General features: G+C 42.9%; 1 protein-coding gene across 2 annotated transcripts in view; it reads left to right on the top strand.

Annotated features, from left to right (window-relative positions):
* Positions 1-20,741, top strand: part of nedd1 (NEDD1 gamma-tubulin ring complex targeting factor) — a 50,709-nt gene that overhangs the window by 17,523 nt on the left and 12,445 nt on the right. The window contains exons 6-10 of one of the 2 annotated variants that reach the window (XM_084316127.1): positions 325-554; positions 9,057-9,261; positions 11,222-11,357; positions 13,826-13,954; positions 16,181-16,225. In XM_084316127.1, the coding sequence (XP_084172253.1) occupies positions 325-554; positions 9,057-9,261; positions 11,222-11,357; positions 13,826-13,954; positions 16,181-16,225 (745 nt within the window). The remainder of the gene's footprint in view (positions 1-324; positions 555-9,056; positions 9,262-11,221; positions 11,358-13,825; positions 13,955-16,180; positions 16,226-20,741) is intronic. The other variant, XM_084316128.1, reaches the window with a different exon arrangement.

Below are 20,741 nucleotides of genomic sequence, written 5' to 3' on the forward strand. Positions count from 1 at the left end.
ATACGTTGATTGTATGCAAAAAAAAAATGCAAAAAGATTTTTTTTTTTTTTTTTTTTTTTACATTTAGGGGGGGGGGGGCTCGCGTTTAAGTCTTGCACAGGGCCTCGCATTTCTCCCAGACGGCACTGCCGGTGCGCCACCCAGCCGCCTTTTAAAAAATTATTTATAATTCTTTTTTTTTGTTTTTTTTTTATCTTGAAGCTTCGAATTAAAACCGAATCTCGGTCCCGAAGCTTCGAATTCCAAAAAAAATTTGAAGGTCAGCCCTAGTATTCATGCCGTCAGGAGTGTGACCTCTGACCTCTCCCTCCCTCCCTCCGCAGCCCGTGCGCGACCTGAAGTACTCCCAGATGCGGCGCTCCGTCCTGGGCAGCGTGTCGGACAGCGGGGCCGTGGTGCTGTGGGACGCCAACACCCAGAAGGAGGTGCACGCCTTCCCCAGCGCCCACAAGGCGCCCGCCTCGGGCCTGGCCTTCTCCCCCGCCAGCGAGCTGCTGTTCATCACCGCGGGCCTGGACAAGAAGGTCATCTGCTACGACACGGCCAGCAAGATGTAAGGCTGAGTAGAGAGTAGGTCATCTGTTAGGACACCAGGATGTAAGGCCGAGTAGTGTAGGTCATCTGTTACGACACCAGGATGTAAGGCCGAGTAGTGTAGGTCATCTGTTACGACACCAGGATGTAAGGCTGAGTAGAGAGTAGGTCATCTGTTAGGACACCAAGATGTGAGGCTGAGTAGAGAGTATGTCATCTGTTAGGACACCAAGATGTGAGGCTGAGTAGAGAGTAGGTAATCTGTTACGACACCAAGATGTGAGGCTGAGTAGTGTCGTGACACAATGTGAAAAAGCCTATCTTTTAAACCGTGGCCCATTGACAGCAGGGATGGGGATACACGCTGGCGCTGAATGAGTTAAACTCTGACGCATGTTGTTGTAATACTCTGGTGAAACTCTGACACATGTTGTAATACTCTGGTGAAACTCTGACGCATGTTGTTGTAATACTCTGGTGAAACTCTGACGCATGTTGTTGTAATACTCTGGTGAAACTGACACATGTTGTTGTAATACTCTGGTGAAACTCTGACGCATGTTGTTGTAATACTCTGGTGAAACTCTGACACATGTTGTTGTAATACTCTGGTGAAACTCTGACTCATGTTGTTGTAATACTCTGGTGAAACTCTGACACATGTTGTTGTAATACTCTGGTGAAACTCTGACACATGTTGTTGTAATACTCTGGTGAAACTCTGACACATGTTGTTGTAATACTCTGGTGAAACTCTGACACATGTTGTTGTAATACTCTGGTGAAACTCTGACACATGTTGTAATACTCTGGTGAAACTCTGACACACGTTGTAATACTCTGGTGAAACTCTGACACATGTTGTTGTAATACTCTGGTGAAACTCTGACACATGTTGTAATACTCTGGTGAAACTCTGACACATGTTGTTGTAATACTCTGGTGAAACTCTGACACATGTTGTAATACTCTAGTGAAACTCTGACACACGTGTTGTAATACTCTGGTGAAACTCTGACACATGTTGTAATACTCTGGTGAAACTCTGACACATGTTGTAATACTCTAGTGAAACTCTGACACATGTTGTTGTAATACTCTGGTGAAACTCTGACACATGTTGTAATACTCTGGTGAAACTCTGACACACGTTGTAATACTCTGGTGAAACTCTGACACATGTTGTAATACTCTGGTGAAACTCTGACACACGTTGTAATACTCTGGTGAAACTCTGACGCATGTTGTAATACTCTGGTGAAACTCTGACACATGTTGTTGTAATACTCTGGTGAAACTCTGACACATGTTGTTGTAATACTCTGGTGAAACTCTGACATGTTGTTGTAATACTCTGGTGAAACTCTGACACATGTTGCTGTAATACTCTGGTGAAACTCTGACACACGTTGTAATACTCTGGTGAAACTCTGACACACGTTGTTGTAATACTCTGGTGAAACTCTGACACATGTTGTTGTAATACTCTGGTGAAACTCTGACACATGTTGTAATACTCTGGTGAAACTCTGACATGTTGTTGTAATACTCTGGTGAAACTCTGACACATGTTGTAATACTCTGGTGAAACTCTGACACATGTTGTTGTAATACTCTGGTGAAACTCTGACACACGTTGTTGTAATACTCTGGTGAAACTCTGACACACGTTGTTGTAATACTCTGGTGAAACTATGACACACGTTGTTGTAATACTCTGGTGAAACTCTGACACATGTTGTTGTAATACTCTGGTGAAACTCTGACACATGTTGTTGTAATACTCTGGTGAAACTCTAACATGTTGTTGTAATACTCTGGTGAAACTCTGACACATGTTGTTGTAATACTCTGGTGAAACTCTGACACACGTTGTTGTAATACTCTGGTGAAACTCTGACACATGTTGTAATACTCTGGTGAAACTCTGACACATGTTGTTGTAATACTCTGGTGAAACTCTGACACATGTTGTAATACTCTGGTGAAACTCTGACACATGTTGTTGTAATACTCTGGTGAAACTCTGACACATGTTGTAATACTCTGGTGAAACTCTGACACATGTTGTAATACTCTGGTGAAACTCTTGACGCATGTTGTAATACTCTGGTGAAACTCTGACACATGTTGTAATACTCTGGTGAAACTCTGACACACGTTGTTGTAATACTCTGCTGAAACTCTGACACATGTTGTAATACTCTGGTGAAACTCTGACACATGTTGTTGTAATACTCTGGTGAAACTCTGACACATGTTGTTGTAATACTCTGGTGAAACTCTTGACGCATGTTGTAATACTCTGGTGAAACTCTGACACATGTTGTAATACTCTGGTGAAACTCACATGTTGTAATACTCTGGTGAAACTCTGACACATGTTGTAATACTCTGGTGAAACTCTGACGCATGTTGTTGTAATACTCTTGTGAAACTCTGACACATGTTGTAATACTCTGGTGAAACTCTGACACATGTTGTTGTAATACTCTGGTGAAACTCTGACACATGTTGTTGTAATACTCTGGTGAAACTCTGACGCATGTTGTAATACTCTGGTGAAACTCTGACACATGTTGTTGTAATACTCTGGTGAAACTCTGACACATGTTGTTGTAATACTCTGGTGAAACTCTGACACATGTTGTTGTAATACTCTGGTGAAACTCTGACATGTTGTTGTAATACTCTGGTGAAACTCTGACACATGTTGCTGTAATACTCTGGTGAAACTCTGACACACGTTGTAATACTCTGGTGAAACTCTGACACACGTTGTAATACTCTGGTGAAACTCTGACACACGTTGTTGTAATACTCTGGTGAAACTCTGACACATGTTGTTGTAATACTCTGGTGAAACTCTGACACATGTTGTAATACTCTGGTGAAACTCTGACATGTTGTTGTAATACTCTGGTGAAACTCTGACACATGTTGCTGTAATACTCTGGTGAAACTCTGACACACGTTGTTGTAATACTCTGGTGAAACTCTGACACATGTTGTTGTAATACTCTGGTGAAACTCTGACACATGTTGTTGTAATACTCTGGTGAAACTCTGACACATGTTGTAATACTTTGGTGAAACTCTGACACACGTTGTTGTAATACTCTGGTGAAACTCTGACACACGTTGTTGTAATACTCTGGTGAAACTATGACACACGTTGTTGTAATACTCTGGTGAAACTCTGACACATGTTGTTGTAATACTCTGGTGAAACTCTGACACATGTTGTTGTAATACTCTGGTGAAACTCTGACACATGTTGTAATACTCTGGTGAAACTCTGACACATGTTGTAATACTCTGGTGAAACTCTGACACATGTTGTAATACTCTGGTGAAACTCTGACGCATGTTGTTGTAATACTCTGGTGAAACTCTGACACATGTTGTAATACTCTGGTGAAACTCTGACACATGTTGTAATACTCTGGTGAAACTCTGACACATGTTGTAATACTCTGGTGAAACTCTGACACACGTTGTTGTAATACTCTGGTGAAACTCTGACACATGTTGCTGTAATACTCTGGTGAAACTCTGACACACGTTGTTGTAATACTCTGGTGAAACTCTGACACATGTTGTTGTAATATTCTGGTGAAACTCTGACACATGTTGTTGTAATACTCTGGTGAAACTCTGACACATGTTGTTGTAATACTCTGGTGAAACTCTGACACACGTTGTTGTAATACTCTGGTGAAACTCTGACACACGTTGTTGTAATACTCTGGTGAAACTATGACACGTTGTTGTAATACTCTGGTGAAACTCTGACACATGTTGTTGTAATACTCTGGTGAAACTCTGACACATGTTGTTGTAATACTCTGGTGAAACTCTGACACATGTTGTAATACTCTGGTGAAACTCTGACACATGTTGTTGTAATACTCTGGTGAAACTCTGACACATGTTGTTGTAATACTCTGGTGAAACTCTGACGCATGTTGTAATACTCTGGTGAAACTCTGACACATGTTGTAATACTCTGGTGAAACTCTGACACATGTTGTAATACTCTGCTGAAACTCTGACACATGTTGTAATACTCTGGTGAAACTCTGACGCATGTTGTTGTAATACTCTGGTGAAACTCTGACACATGTTGTAATACTCTGGTGAAACTCTGACACATGTTGTAATACTCTGGTGAAACTCTGACACATGATGTTGTAATACTCTGGTGAAACTCTGACACATGTTGTTGTAATACTCTGGTGAAACTCTGACTCATGTTGTAATACTCTGGTGAAACTCTGACACATGTTGTTGTAATACTCTGGTGAAACTCTGACACATGTTGTTGTAATACTCTGGTGAAACTCTGACACATGTTGTTGTAATACTCTGGTGAAACTCTGACATGTTGTTGTAATACTCTGGTGAAACTCTGACACATGTTGCTGTAATACTCTGGTGAAACTCTGACACACGTTGTAATACTCTGGTGAAACTGACACACGTTGTTGTAATACTCTGGTGAAACTCTGACACACGTTGTTGTAATACTCTGGTGAAACTCTGACACATGTTGTTGTAATACTCTGGTGAAACTCTGACACATGTTGTAATACTCTGGTGAAACTCTGACATGTTGTTGTAATACTCTGGTGAAACTCTGACACATGTTGCTGTAATACTCTGGTGAAACTCTGACACACGTTGTTGTAATACTCTGGTGAAACTCTGACACATGTTGTTGTAATACTCTGGTGAAACTCTGACACATGTTGTTGTAATACTCTGGTGAAACTCTGACATGTTGTAATACTCTGGTGAAACTCTGACACACGTTGTTGTAATACTCTGGTGAAACTCTGACACACGTTGTTGTAATACTCTGGTGAAACTATGGCACACGTTGTTGTAATACTCTGGTGAAACTCTGACACATGTTGTTGTAATACTCTGGTGAAACTCTGACACATGTTGTTGTAATACTCTGGTGAAACTCTGACACATGTTGTAATACTCTGGTGAAACTCTGACACATGTTGTAATACTCTGGTGAAACTCTGACACATGTTGTAATACTCTGGTGAAACTCTGACGCATGTTGTAATACTCTGGTGAAACTCTGACACATGTTGTAATACTCTGGTGAAACTCTGACATGTTGTAATACTCTGGTGAAACTCTGACACACGTTGTTGTAATACTCTGGTGAAACTCTGACATGTTGTAATACTCTGGTGAAACTCTGACACACGTTGTTGTAATACTCTGGTGAAACTCTGACACACGTTGTTGTAATACTCTGGTGAAACTATGGCACACGTTGTTGTAATACTCTGGTGAAACTCTGACACATGTTGTTGTAATACTCTGGTGAAACTCTGACATGTTGTAATACTCTGGTGAAACTCTGACACACGTTGTTGTAATACTCTGGTGAAACTCTGACACACGTTGTTGTAATACTCTGGTGAAACTATGGCACACGTTGTTGTAATACTCTGGTGAAACTCTGACACATGTTGTTGTAATACTCTGGTGAAACTCTGACACATGTTGTTGTAATACTCTGGTGAAACTCTGACACATGTTGTAATACTCTGGTGAAACTCTGACACATGTTGTAATACTCTGGTGAAACTCTGACACATGTTGTAATACTCTGGTGAAACTCTGACGCATGTTGTAATACTCTGGTGAAACTCTGACACATGTTGTAATACTCTGGTGAAACTCACATGTTGTAATACTCTGGTGAAACTCTGACACATGTTGTAATACTCTGGTGAAACTCTGACGCATGTTGTTGTAATACTCTGGTGAAACTCTGACACATGTTGTAATACTCTGGTGAAACTCTGACACATGTTGTAATACTCTGGTGAAACTCTGACACATGTTGTTGTAATACTCTGGTGAAACTCTGACACACGTTGTTGTAATACTCTGGTGAAACTCTGACACACGTTGTAATACTCTGGTGAAACTATGACACGTTGTTGTAATACTCTGGTGAAACTCTGACACATGTTGTTGTAATACTCTGGTGAAACTCTGACACATGTTGTTGTAATACTCTGGTGAAACTCTGACACATGTTGTAATACTCTGGTGAAACTCTGACACATGTTGTTGTAATACTCTGGTGAAACTCTGACACATGTTGTTGTAATACTCTGGTGAAACTCTGACGCATGTTGTAATACTCTGGTGAAACTCTGACACATGTTGTAATACTCTGGTGAAACTCTGACACATGTTGTAATACTCTGCTGAAACTCTGACACATGTTGTAATACTCTGGTGAAACTCTGACGCATGTTGTTGTAATACTCTGGTGAAACTCTGACACATGTTGTAATACTCTGGTGAAACTCTGACACATGTTGTAATACTCTGGTGAAACTCTGACACATGATGTTGTAATACTCTGGTGAAACTCTGACACATGTTGTTGTAATACTCTGGTGAAACTCTGACTCATGTTGTAATACTCTGGTGAAACTCTGACACATGTTGTTGTAATACTCTGGTGAAACTCTGACACATGTTGTTGTAATACTCTGGTGAAACTCTGACACACGTTGTTGTAATACTCTGGTGAAACTCTGACACATGTTGTTGTAATACTCTGGTGAAACTCTGACACATGTTGTAATACTCTGGTGAAACTCTGACATGTTGTTGTAATACTCTGGTGAAACTCTGACACATGTTGCTGTAATACTCTGGTGAAACTCTGACACACGTTGTTGTAATACTCTGGTGAAACTCTGACACATGTTGTTGTAATACTCTGGTGAAACTCTGACACATGTTGTTGTAATACTCTGGTGAAACTCTGACATGTTGTAATACTCTGGTGAAACTCTGACACACGTTGTAATACTCTGGTGAAACTCTGACACATGTTGTTGTAATACTCTGGTGAAACTCTGACACATGTTGTTGTAATACTCTGGTGAAACTCTGACACATGTTGTAATACTCTGGTGAAACTCTGACACATGTTGTAATACTCTGGTGAAACTCTGACACACGTTGTTGTAATACTCTGGTGAAACTCTGACACATGTTGCAGTAATACTCTGGTGAAACTCTGACACATGTTGTTGTAATACTCTGGTGAAACTCTGACACATGTTGTAATACTCTGGTGAAACTCTGACACACGTTGTTGTAATACTCTGGTGAAACTCTGACACATGTTGTAATACTCTGGTGAAACTCTGACACATGTTGTTGTAATACTCTGGTGAAACTCTGACACATGTTGTTGTAATACTCTGGTGAAACTCTGACACACGTTGTTGTAATACTCTGGTGAAACTCTAACACATGTTGTTGTAATACTCTGGTGAAACTCTAACACATGTTGTTGTAATACTCTGGTGAAACTCTGACACACGTTGTAATACTCTGGTGAAACTCTGACACACGTTGTAATACTCTGGTGAAACTCTGACACACGTTGTTGTAATACTCTGGTGAAACTCTGACACATGTTGTTGTAATACTCTGGTGAAACTCTGACACATGTTGTTGTAATACTCTGGTGAAACTCTGACACATGTTGTTGTAATACTCTGGTGAAACTCTGACACATGTTGTTGTAATACTCTGGTGAAACTCTGACACATGTTGTAATACTCTGGTGAAACTCTGACACATGTTGTAATACTCTGGTGAAACTCTGACACATGTTGTTGTAATACTCTGGTGAAACTCTGACACACGTTGTAATACTCTGGTGAAACTCTGACACATGTTGTAATACTCTGGTGAAACTCTGACACATGTTGTTGTAATACTCTGGTGAAACTCTGACACATGTTGTTGTAATACTCTGGTGAAACTCTGACACATGTTGTTGTAATACTCTGGTGAAACTCTGACACATGTTGTTGTAATACTCTGGTGAAACTCTGACACACGTTGTTGTAATACTCTGGTGAAACTCTAACACATGTTGTTGTAATACTCTGGTGAAACTCTAACACATGTTGTTGTAATACTCTGGTGAAACTCTGACACACGTTGTAATACTCTGGTGAAACTCTGACACACGTTGTTGTAATACTCTGGTGAAACTCTGACACATGTTGTTGTAATACTCTGGTGAAACTCTGACACATGTTGTTGTAATACTCTGGTGAAACTCTGACACATGTTGTTGTAATACTCTGGTGAAACTCTGACACATGTTGTTGTAATACTCTGGTGAAACTCTGACACATGTTGTAATACTCTGGTGAAACTCTGACACATGTTGTAATACTCTGGTGAAACTCTGACACATGTTGTTGTAATACTCTGGTGAAACTCTGACACATGTTGTAATACTCTGGTGAAACTCTGACACATGTTGTTGTAATACTCTGGTGAAACTCTGACACATGTTGTTGTAATACTCTGGTGAAACTCTGACACACGTTGTAATACTCTGGTGAAACTCTGACACATGTTGTTGTAATACTCTGGTGAAACTCTGACACACGTTGTAATACTCTGGTGAAACTCTGACACACGTTGTTCTGGTCCGCAGCGTCCTGCGCAGCATTCGGGTGGAGTCCCCCCTGACGGCCATCGACTTCACGCCTGACGGCACGGGGCTGGTGGTGGGCTCCACCCAGGGTAAGATCTACCACTACGACCTGAGGAACTCCAGCGCACCCACCAGGGTCACCTCCGCCCACAAGACCTCCGTCACCAGCCTGCGCTACCAGACGTGCAGCAGCAAACACCTCAAGGTAGAAACACGTCCCGAGGAGTCATGAAGTGTACGCCATCACTATACTATCACACAGGTTAATAACATCACTATACTATCACACGGGTTAATAACATCACTATACTATCACACAGGTTAATAACATCACTATACTATCACACAGGTTAATAACATCACTATACTATCACACAGGTTAATAACATCACTATACTATCACACGGGTTAATAACATCACTATACTATCACACAGGTTAATAACATCACTATACTATCACACAGGTTAATAACGGATAACTCCACTATTTTGGGAAATTAGCTTATTTAACATCTTCCCTGGAGTTAGACAAGAAGATGCATACCTTTTTTGTCTCTGTGCGTGCATTTTAGCTTTGGGAATAGATGCTCCGTTAGCATAGCTTAGCTTCATCACTGGAAGTGGGGGAGGACAGTAGCCTTACAGTGCCTTACAGTGTATTGCAAGGTCTGACATTGACCAAACTTGATATGCATGACCTTGGTGGGCTCTAGGTCAACTCCTGAAAAGGGGGTCAATGTCAGACTTTGCAATCAAAAGTTAGGGGGCTAATAACCCTTGCCATAATTTCAGTGCGCCCCTAACTTTTGATTGCAAGGTCTGACATTGACCCCCTTTTCAGGAGTTGACCTAGAGCCCACCAAGGTCATGCATATCAAGTTTGGTCAATGTCAGACCTTGCAATACACTGTAAGGCACTGTAAGGCTACTGTCCTCCCCCACTTCCAGTGATGAAGCTAAGCTATGCTAACGGAGCATCTATTCCCAAAGCTAAAATGCACGCACAGAGACAAAAAAGGTATGCATCTTCTTGTCTAACTCCAGGGAAGATGTTAAATAAGCTAATTTCCCAAAATAGTGGAGTTATCCTTTAATAACATCACTATACTATCACACAGGTTAATAACATCACTATACTATCACACACTCACTCTCTGTCTCTCTCTGTCTCTGTCTCTCTGTCTCCTGTCTCTCTCTCTGTCTCTCTCTGTCTCCTGTCTCTCTCTCTGTCTCTCTCTCTGTCTCTCTCTGTCTCCGTCTCTCTCTCTCTGTTTCTCTCTCTCTGTCTCTCTCTCTGTCTCTCTCTCTGTCTCCGTCTCTCTCTCTCTGTCTCTCTCTCTGTCTCTCTGTCTCTCTCTCTGTCTCTCTCTCTGTCTCTCTCTCACTCTCTGTCTCTCTCTGTCTCTCTCTCAATTAAATTAAATTAAATTCAAATGGCTTTATTGGCATGACGCAACTTGTACATGTTGCCAAAGCAAATGATTAATAACATAAGCATGGATTACAAAACGGATATTAATGTCATAGTACATACAAAAAGTATCATCATAAAATAGAACATAAAATAGTATGGCATAAACATGTCAGGTGACTGTCACTCACTGTCCCTCAGTCTATGGCAGGCAGCAACATAGGCTGCTGCTAGCTCACAGCTTGTTGAGTCCTCCCCTAGTAGGACTGGTAGTTTTCCTGTATCTGGTAGTGCAAGAAAACCTTTTGTTATTAGTTCAAATTTTTTTAAATGCGTTTCTCTAATATATTTATATTTTTCACATTTGGTGAGGAAGTGCCACTCAGTTTCAGGCTCACTGAGGATGCAATGACAGCACAGCCTTTGCTCTGCAGGGAGCCAGGTTTTCCTGTGCCTCCCCTTTTCAACAGCGAGGCTGTGCTCACTCAGTCTGTATTTTGTCAAGGTTCTTTTTAGTTGTTGATCAGTCACCATGCTCAGGTAATCTGCTATGGTGTACTGTCGATTTAGAGCCAGATAGCACTGCATTTTGCTCTGTGCTTTTGTTTGTGTTTTCCAATAGGTGATGTAGTTTTGTTTTAGCTGTGTAGTAATTTGATTTATTCTGATTGAATGGTGATGTGTTCTGTTCCTGAGGTGTGTTAAGAGAGCAGGTTTGTGGACTCAGCCTCTCTCTCTTCCCCCCCCCCCCAGTCCAGTAAAGTGGGCTCCAACAAGGTCTCCTCTGGTAAGAAGCTGTCGGCCAAGCTGAGCAGCGTCCAGACGGGAGCCGCCCCCTCCACCATGTCCCCCCCAGTGTCCTCCAGCATCCCTGTGCTGCACACCACAGGTCTGTCTGTCTGTCTGTCTGTCTGTCTGTCTGTCTGTCTGTCTGTCTGTCTGTCTGTCTGTCTGTCTGTCTGTCTTGCAGGGTTTGAACAGGAATAGAGTATAGAGACTGACATGGTTTGTATGCAGATAGCCACACAGTGTGTGTGTGTCCAGCAGATAGCCACAGTGTGTGTGTGTGTGTGTGTGTCCAGCAGATAGCCACACAGTGTGTGTGTGTGTGTCCAGCAGATAGCCACAGTGTGTGTGTGTGTGTGTCCAGCAGATAGCCACACAGTGTGTGTGTGTGTCCAGCAGATAGCCACAGTGTGTGTGTGTGTGTGTGTGTCCAGCAGATAGCCACACAGTGTGTGTGTGTGTGTCCAGCAGATAGCCACACAGTGTGTGTGTGTGTGTGTCCAGCAGATAGCCACACAGTGTGTGTGTGTGTCCAGCAGATAGCCACAGTGTGTGTGTGTGTGTGTGTGTGTCCAGCAGATAGCCACAGTGTGTGTGTCCAGCAGATAGCCACACAGTGTGTGTGTCCAGCAGATAGCCACACAGTGTGTGTGTGTGTCCAGCAGATAGCCACAGTGTGTGTGTGTGTCCAGCAGATAGCCACACAGTGTGTGTGTGTGTCCAGCAGATAGCCACAGTGTGTGTGTGTGTGTGTGTCCAGCAGATAGCCACAGTGTGTGTGTCCAGCAGATAGCCACAGTGTGTGTGTGTGTGTGTGTGTGTCCAGCAGATAGCCACACAGTGTGTGTGTGTCCAGCAGATAGCCACACAGTGTGTGTGTGTGTGTGTCCAGCAGATAGCCACACAGTGTGTGTGTGTGTGTGTGTCCAGCAGATAGCCACAGTGTGTGTGTGTGTGTCCAGCAGATAGCCACAGTGTGTGTGTGTGTGTCCAGCAGATAGCCACAGTGTGTGTGTGTGTGTCCAGCAGATAGCCACACAGTGTGTGTGTGTGTGTGTGTGTCCAGCAGATAGCCACAGTGTGTGTGTGTGTCCAGCAGATAGCCACAGTGTGTGTGTGTGTGTCCAGCAGATAGCCACAGTGTGTGTGTGTGTCCAGCAGATAGCCACAGTGTGTGTGTGTGTCCAGCAGATAGCCACACAGTGTGTGTGTGTGTGTGTGTGTCCAGCAGATAGCCACAGTGTGTGTGTGTGTCCAGCAGATAGCCACAGTGTGTGTGTGTGTCCAGCAGATAGCCACAGTGTGTGTGTCCAGCAGATAGCCACAGTGTGTGTGTGTCCAGCAGATAGCCACAGTGTGTGTGTGTGTGTGTGTCCAGCAGATAGCCACAGTGTGTGTGTGTCCAGCAGATAGCCACAGTGTGTGTGTGTGTGTGTGTCCAGCAGATAGCCACAGTGTGTGTGTCCAGCAGATAGCCACAGTGTGTGTGTGTGTGTGTCCAGCAGATAGCCACAGTGTGTGTGTGTGTGTGTGTCCAGCAGATAGCCACAGTGTGTGTGTGTGTGTGTCCAGCAGATAGCCACAGTGTGTGTGTGTGTGTGTGTGTCCAGCAGATAGCCACAGTGTGTGTGTGTGTGTGTGTGTCCAGCAGATAGCCACAGTGTGTGTGTGTCCAGCTGAAACCATGTCCCACATCTTAAATGGTGCCATGTATACAGGGGCCTCTACATAAGTAGGCATGACAGAATAGTAGATTTGATAGCGAAAGATATCTCTCTTATTGTTAGGTCCTCCATCACGCTGTTTAAGCATTCTACTGTGAAGCCAAGCATGTTCAACCTGTGCAATAATGATTCCATGTTCTCTAGTATTACAGCTAACACCCCTGATGTATTTGTGGTAAATGAACACCTTAGGGAGGTGTCCATTCTTGAGGTTGGCTGTACTTTTGATTACAGCTTAGAAGAAGCCTTCCTAACCAAAATGCTGAAATACCAACAGCTACAGCAGACCATCTCACAGCTAGGCTACAGATGTAAACTCATAGTTTTTATCTTTGGCAGCCTAGGAGGGCATATGTGCACAAGTTGGTTGTGAGGGGCCTACAAATAGCCGGTCTCCCCAAAAGGAAGGCCAAGCAGTTAGCCAGGTACTGCTCAGTATCAGCAATTATAGGAAGCCGCTCAATTTGGAGGAGGCGCTGTTACCTTTACCCATGATTCTGCCGCCCATGCACCTTGTACCTGACTGTTCTTCATGATTTTCTGACTGCATTCGCATTGTTTATGTCCTTTGTATGAGGCCTCCTTGTACTTCTGTTCATGTGGACATAAATAAACATTTTGTGTGTGTGTGTGTGTGTGTGTGTGTGTGTGTGTGTGTGTGTGTGTGTGTGTGTGTGTGTGTGTGTGTGTGTGTGTGTGTGTGTGTGTGTGTGTGTGTGTGTGTGTGTGTGTGTGTGTGTGTGTGTGTGTGTGTGTGTGTGTGTGTGTGTGTGTGTGTGTGTGTGTGTGTGTGTGTGTGTGTGTGTGTGTGTGTGTGTGTGTGTGTGTGTGTGTGTGTCTGTCTCAGCAGGCCCCCCAGTGGAGGTGTTCACCAGGGAGGCAGAGGGTCAGCAGGGGGCAGATCGACTTCCTTCCTTGGACAAGTTCAGCGGTGTGGGACGCAACAGCCTGGACATCTTCTCCCCTGTACGAGAAGGTCAGAGGTCATCCATATGTATCTATATTTTTTTTTTAATATATTTTACCAGGAAGTCCCATTGAGATACAAGATCTCTTTTGCAAGGGAGACCTGGCCAAGAGGACAGCAATAACATTTTTGCAATACATCACACAGCAATAAAATGTGCGGTACATCACACAAGAGCATAATAAAAGTGCATGTATACAATACATCACATGTAAACACAAAAACACAAAACAGAATAGTACATGATAGTAAAAGTGTATGACAGTAAAATACAGGGTAATACAGTAATTTAGCAGTTTTGCAGCTGGGACCCGACTACAGAAAGCAGCGACATTCTTCTTGTAGGAAGTTATGTAATACAGACCTAAACTCGCAGAGGGAGACCAGGGTATCTAAGTGGATATGGTCCTGTAGCCCATTCCATGCCCAAGGTGCGAAGCTTGAGAAAGCTGTTCTTCCTAGTTCAGTGTTTATTCTCTGTTTTTTAAAAGTAGCCATCTTGTGGACCTGGTATGGTAGCTGCTAGAGGAAAAGCTAATTAGATTGGAAAGATAGAGGGGAAGCTTCCCTAGGACGGCCTTATATATAAAAACAAACATGTGGGATTTCCTCCGTACGTACAGAGAGGTCCATCCTACCATTTGGTAAAGCACACGATGGTGAGTAAGCCCTTTGACACTAGTGATGAAGCGCAGAGAAGCATGATACACACTGTCTAGCTTTTCTAGCAGTGAAGAGGCAGCATGGATATATATTATGTCACCATAGTCGATTACAGATGAATGTGGCTTGAACAAGTTTCTTTCTGGCCTCAAAAGAAAAGCATTGTTTGTTGCGAAAGAAAAATCCATGTTTTAGTTTAATTTATTTAACCAGGAAGTCCCATTGAGATACAAGATCGGTTTGGGAGAGGGAGGTAAGGGGTTTTAGATTGTGTGTTGTGAAGTTTAGACTTCAGAGAGGGAGAGTAAAGTACAGAAGAAAAGGTACCGTTGGGTACCGGTATAGATTCCCAGGTAAAAGGAAACATTTTCAGGCTTGGTGTCCCGAACAGACCCACCGCGTAGGCCAGATGCAAGCCGCATCTTACAATAAACCTCTGTGGGGCTGCTTAAAAATAATAATAATTATAATCGCAATATCTGTCAGAAAAATCGCAATTAGATTATTTCCCAAAATCGTGCAGCCCTACTCTAGATCATAGCTTCTCCTCTAGACCAGCGTTTCCCAAACTCTGGGTCGCGACCCGTTTTTATTGGGTAGCCAATAAAAAAAATTAAAGGAAATAATTTTATTTTTTATTTTATTTATTTATTTATTTTAAAGCTGTAGATGTGTTGATTCAGTTTGGCACCACATACTGTACTTATGTGAATCTGGGTTTTCTACTCTAGCATACATGAAAAACAAATACAGAAACAGACTAAATGCTCAGCATGACCTCAGAATAGCACTTTCAAAAACCAAGCCCAGAATAGATCTGCTGGTTGAAAACTTCAACCAGCCACATACCTCTCATTAGATTTCATTGTGCCATAGATGAAATATTATACCCCTTCTAGCATGATGTCAGGTCAGTAGAATTTTTAAATAAGTCAGTACAAATTAATCAAAATGTTGCTCAATGTTGGGGTTTAAGGTTGAGGGACGGAGGGAGGGGGTAAGTAATGGAGAGTTGAAAAAGGTGAGAAATAGAAAGGAGAGTATCACATGTTTGTTCATTTAAAAGTGTTACAAAATTGTATGTTATGAGGTGGTGAGCAACTTAACATTACACTCTGATTATTGCTGTGATGTACTTTTATAATTAAATAAATACATTTCATATACATTTGAAATTCATGGTTTGTTGTGTTCTTTATCAGTAGTTTATAAATGTATGTTATGGCAATTCATGATGTATTTTTGTAAGTTTGGGTCCCGGGGAAACACCACATTTCTCTTTTGGGTCTCGAGCTGAAAAAGTATGGGAACCCCTCTTCTAGATCACAGCTTCTCTTCTAGATCACAGCTTCTCTTCTAGATCACAGCTTCTCTTCTAGATCACAGCTTCTCCTCTAGATCATAGCTTCTCTTCTAGATCACAGCTTCTCTTCTAGATCACAGCTTCTCCTCTAGATCATAGCTTCTCCTCTAGATCACAGCTTCTCTAGATCATTGCTGTAGATAATAATGTGCTCTTTGTCATCTTGTCTTGTCAAATAAACCAAATATTGTTTTTTCTTTTACATCCAGACTACAAATGCGATGCGCTGAGTGGTGAGGCAGCAGACGGCAGAGGTAACGGTGTGACGCACGACATGAGCTGTGATGATTGGTGCTCGCTGCATTGTATTGTTTGTAGCTATAAGTGTGATGTCTTGTGTCTGTACAGTGAGTGTGATGTCTTGTGTCTGTACAGTGTGGTGTCTTGTGTCTGTACAGTGAGTGTGATGTCTTGTGTCTGTACAGTGTGGTGTCTTGTGTCTGTACAGTGTGATGTCTTGTGTCTGTACAGTGTGATGTCTTGTGTCTGTACAGTGTGGTGTCTTGTGTCTGTACAGTGTGATGTCTTGTGTCTGTACAGTGTGATGTCTTGTGTCTGTACAGTGAGGTGTCTTGTGTCTGTACAGTGTGGTGTCTTGTGTCTGTACAGTGTGATGTCTTGTGTCTGTACAGTGAGTGTGATGTCTTGTGTCTGTACAGTGAGTGTGATGTCTTGTGTCTGTACAGTGTGATGTCTTGTGTCTGTACAGTGTGGTGTCTTGTGTCTGTACAGTGAGTGAGGTGTCTTGTGTCTGTACAGTGAGTGTGATGTCTTGTGTCTGTACAGTGAGTGTGATGTCTTGTGTCTGTACAGTGTGATGTCTTGTGTCTGTACAGTGTGATGTGTGTCTGTACAGTGTGATGTCTTGTGTCTGTACAGTGTGATGTCTTGTGTCTGTACAGTGTGATGTCTTGTGTCTGTACAGTGTGATGTCTTGTGTCTGTACAGTGTGGTGTCTTGTGTCTGTACAGTGAGTGTGATGTCTTGTGTCTGTACAGTGTGATGTCTGGTGTCTGTACAGTGAGTGTGATGTATTGTGTCTGTACAGTGTGATGTCTTGTGTCTGTACAGTGTGGTGTCTTGTGTCTGTACAGTGTGGTGTCTTGTGTCTGTACAGTGAGTGTGATGTCTTGTGTCTGTACAGTGTGGTGTCTTGTGTCTGTACAGTGTGATGTCTTGTGTCTGTACAGTGAGATGTCTTGTGTCTGTACAGTGTGATGTCTTGTGTCTGTACAGTGTGATGTCTTGTGTCTGTACAGTGTGATGTCTTGTGTCTGTACAGTGTGATGTCTTGTGTCTGTACAGTGAGTGTGGTGTCTTGTGTCTGTACAGTGTGATGTCTTGTGTCTGTACAGTGTGGTGTCTTGTGTCTGTACAGTTAGTGTGATGTCTTGTGTCTGTACAGTGAGTGTGGTGTCTTGTGTCTGTACAGTGAGTGTGATGTCTTGTGTCTGTACAGTGAGTGTGATGTCTTGTGTCTGTACAGTGAGGTGTCTTGTGTCTGTACAGTGAGTGTGATGTCTTGTGTCTGTACAGTGTGATGTCTTGTGTCTGTACAGTGAGGTGTCTTGTGTCTGTACAGTGTGATGTCTTGTGTCTGTACAGTGTGGTGTCTTGTGTCTGTACAGTGTGGTGTCTTGTGTCTGTACAGTGTGATGTCTTGTGTCTGTACAGTGTGATGTCTTGTGTCTGTACAGTGTGATGTCTTGTGTCTGTACAGTGAGTGTGATGTCTTGTGTCTGTACAGTGTGATGTCTTGTGTCTGTACAGTGTGATGTCTTGTGTCTGTACAGTGAGTGTGGTGTCTTGTGTCTGTACAGTGAGTGTGATGTCTTGTGTCTGTACAGTGTGGTGTCTTGTGTCTGTACAGTGTGATGTCTTGTGTCTGTACAGTGTGGTGTCTTGTGTCTGTACAGTGTGGTGTCTTGTGTCTGTACAGTGTGATGTCTTGTGTCTGTACAGTGTGGTGTCTTGTGTCTGTACAGTGTGATGTCTTGTGTCTGTACAGTGTGATGTCTTGTGTCTGTACAGTGTGGTGTCTTGTGTCTGTACAGTGTGGTGTCTTGTGTCTGTACAGTGTGATGTCTTGTGTCTGTACAGTGAGTGTGATGTCTTGTGTCTGTACAGTGTGATGTCTTGTGTCTGTACAGTGTGGTGTCTTGTGTCTGTACAGTGTGATGTCTTGTGTCTGTACAGTGTGATGTCTTGTGTCTGTACAGTGAGTGTGATGTCTTGTGTCTGTACAGTGTGGTGTCTTGTGTCTGTACAGTGTGGTGTCTTGTGTCTGTACAGTGAGTGTGATGTCTTGTGTCTGTACAGTGTGATGTCTTGTGTCTGTACAGTGTGATGTCTTGTGTCTGTACAGTGTGATGTCTTGTGTCTGTACAGTGTGATGTCTTGTGTCTGTACAGTGTGATGTCTTGTGTCTGTACAGTGTGATGTCTTGTGTCTGTACAGTGTGATGTCTTGTGTCTGTACAGTGTGATGTCTTGTGTCTGTACAGTGTGGTGTCTTGTGTCTGTACAGTGTGATGTCTTGTGTCTGTACAGTGTGATGTCTTGTGTCTGTACAGTGTGGTGTCTTGTGTCTGTACAGTGTGATGTCTTGTGTCTGTACAGTGAGTGTGATGTCTTGTGTCTGTACAGTGTGATGTCTTGTGTCTGTACAGTGTGATGTCTTGTGTCTGTACAGTGTGGTGTCTTGTGTCTGTACAGTGTGATGTCTTGTGTCTGTACAGTGAGTGTGATGTCTTGTGTCTGTACAGTGTGATGTCTTGTGTCTGTACAGTGTGATGTCTTGTGTCTGTACAGTGTGGTGTCTTGTGTCTGTACAGTGTGATGTCTTGTGTCTGTACAGTGAGTGTGATGTCTTGTGTCTGTACAGTGTGATGTCTTGTGTCTGTACAGTGTGATGTCTTGTGTCTGTACAGTGTGATGTCTTGTGTCTGTACAGTGTGATGTCTTGTGTCTGTACAGTGAGTGTGATGTCTTGTGTCTGTACAGTGTGATGTCTTGTGTCTGTACAGTGTGGTGTCTTGTGTCTGTACAGTGAGTGTGATGTCTTGTGTCTGTACAGTGTGGTGTCTTGTGTCTGTACAGTGAGTGTGATGTCTTGTGTCTGTACAGTGTGATGTCTTGTGTCTGTACAGTGAGTGTGATGTATTGTGTCTGTACAGTGAGTGTGATGTCTTGTGTCTGTACAGTGAGTGTGATGTCTTGTGTCTGTACAGTGAGTGTGATGTCTTGTGTCTGTACAGTGTGATGTCTTGTGTCTGTACAGTGTGATGTCTTGTGTCTGTACAGTGTGATGTCTTGTGTCTGTACAGTGTGATGTCTTGTGTCTGTACAGTGTGATGTCTTGTGTCTGTACAGTGTGATGTCTTGTGTCTGTACAGTGTGATGTCTTGTGTCTGTACAGTGAGTGTGATGTATTGTGTCTGTACAGTGAGTGTGATGTCTTGTGTCTGTACAGTGTGATGTCTTGTGTCTGTACAGTGTGGTGTCTTGTGTCTGTACAGTGAGTGTGATGTATTGTGTCTGTACAGTGTGATGTCTTGTGTCTGTACAGTGAGTGTGGTGTCTTGTGTCTGTACAGTGAGTGTGATGTCTTGTGTCTGTACAGTGTGATGTCTTGTGTCTGTACAGTGAGTGTGATGTCTTGTGTCTGTACAGTGTGATGTCTTGTGTCTGTACAGTGAGATGGCTTGTGTCTGTACAGTGTGATGTCTTGTGTCTGTACAGTGTGGTGTCTTGTGTCTGTACAGTGTGATGTCTTGTGTCTGTACAGTGTGATGTCTTGTGTCTGTACAGTGTGATGTCTTGTGTCTGTACAGTGTGATGTCTTGTGTCTGTACAGTGTGATGTCTTGTGTCTGTACAGTGTGATGTCTTGTGTCTGTACAGTGTGGTGTCTTGTGTCTGTACAGTGAGTGTGATGTCTTGTGTCTGTACAGTGTGATGTCTTGTGTCTGTACAGTGTGATGTCTTGTGTCTGTACAGTGTGATGTCTTGTGTCTGTACAGTGTGATGTCTTGTGTCTGTACAGTGTGATGTCTTGTGTCTGTACAGTGAGTGTGATGTCTTGTGTCTGTACAGTGAGTGTGATGTCTTGTGTCTGTACAGTGTGGTGTCTTGTGTCTGTACAGTGTGATGTCTTGTGTCTGTACAGTGTGGTGTCTTGTGTCTGTACAGTGTGATGTCTTGTGTCTGTACAGTGTGATGTCTTGTGTCTGTACAGTGTGATGTCTTGTGTCTGTACAGTGTGATGTCTTGTGTCTGTACAGTGTGGTGTCTTGTGTCTGTACAGTGAGTGTGATGTCTTGTGTCTGTACAGTGTGATGTCTTGTGTCTGTACAGTGTGATGTCTTGTGTCTGTACAGTGTGATGTCTTGTGTCTGTACAGTGTGATGTCTTGTGTCTGTACAGTGAGTGTGATGTCTTGTGTCTGTACAGTGTGATGTCTTGTGTCTGTACAGTGTGATGTCTTGTGTCTGTACAGTGAGTGTGATGTCTTGTGTCTGTACAGTGTGATGTCTTGTGTCTGTACAGTGTGGTGTCTTGTGTCTGTACAGTGTGATGTCTTGTGTCTGTACAGTGTGGTGTCTTGTGTCTGTACAGTGTGATGTCTTGTGTCTGTACAGTGTGATGTCTTGTGTCTGTACAGTGTGATGTCTTGTGTCTGTACAGTGTGGTGTCTTGTGTCTGTACAGTGTGATGTCTTGTGTCTGTACAGTGTGGTGTCTTGTGTCTGTACAGTGTGATGTCTTGTGTCT

This window comes from Notolepis coatsorum (assembly GCF_963971535.1).
Source record: "Notolepis coatsorum genome assembly, chromosome: 6".
Taxonomy (NCBI): domain Eukaryota; kingdom Metazoa; phylum Chordata; class Actinopteri; order Aulopiformes; family Paralepididae; genus Notolepis; species Notolepis coatsorum.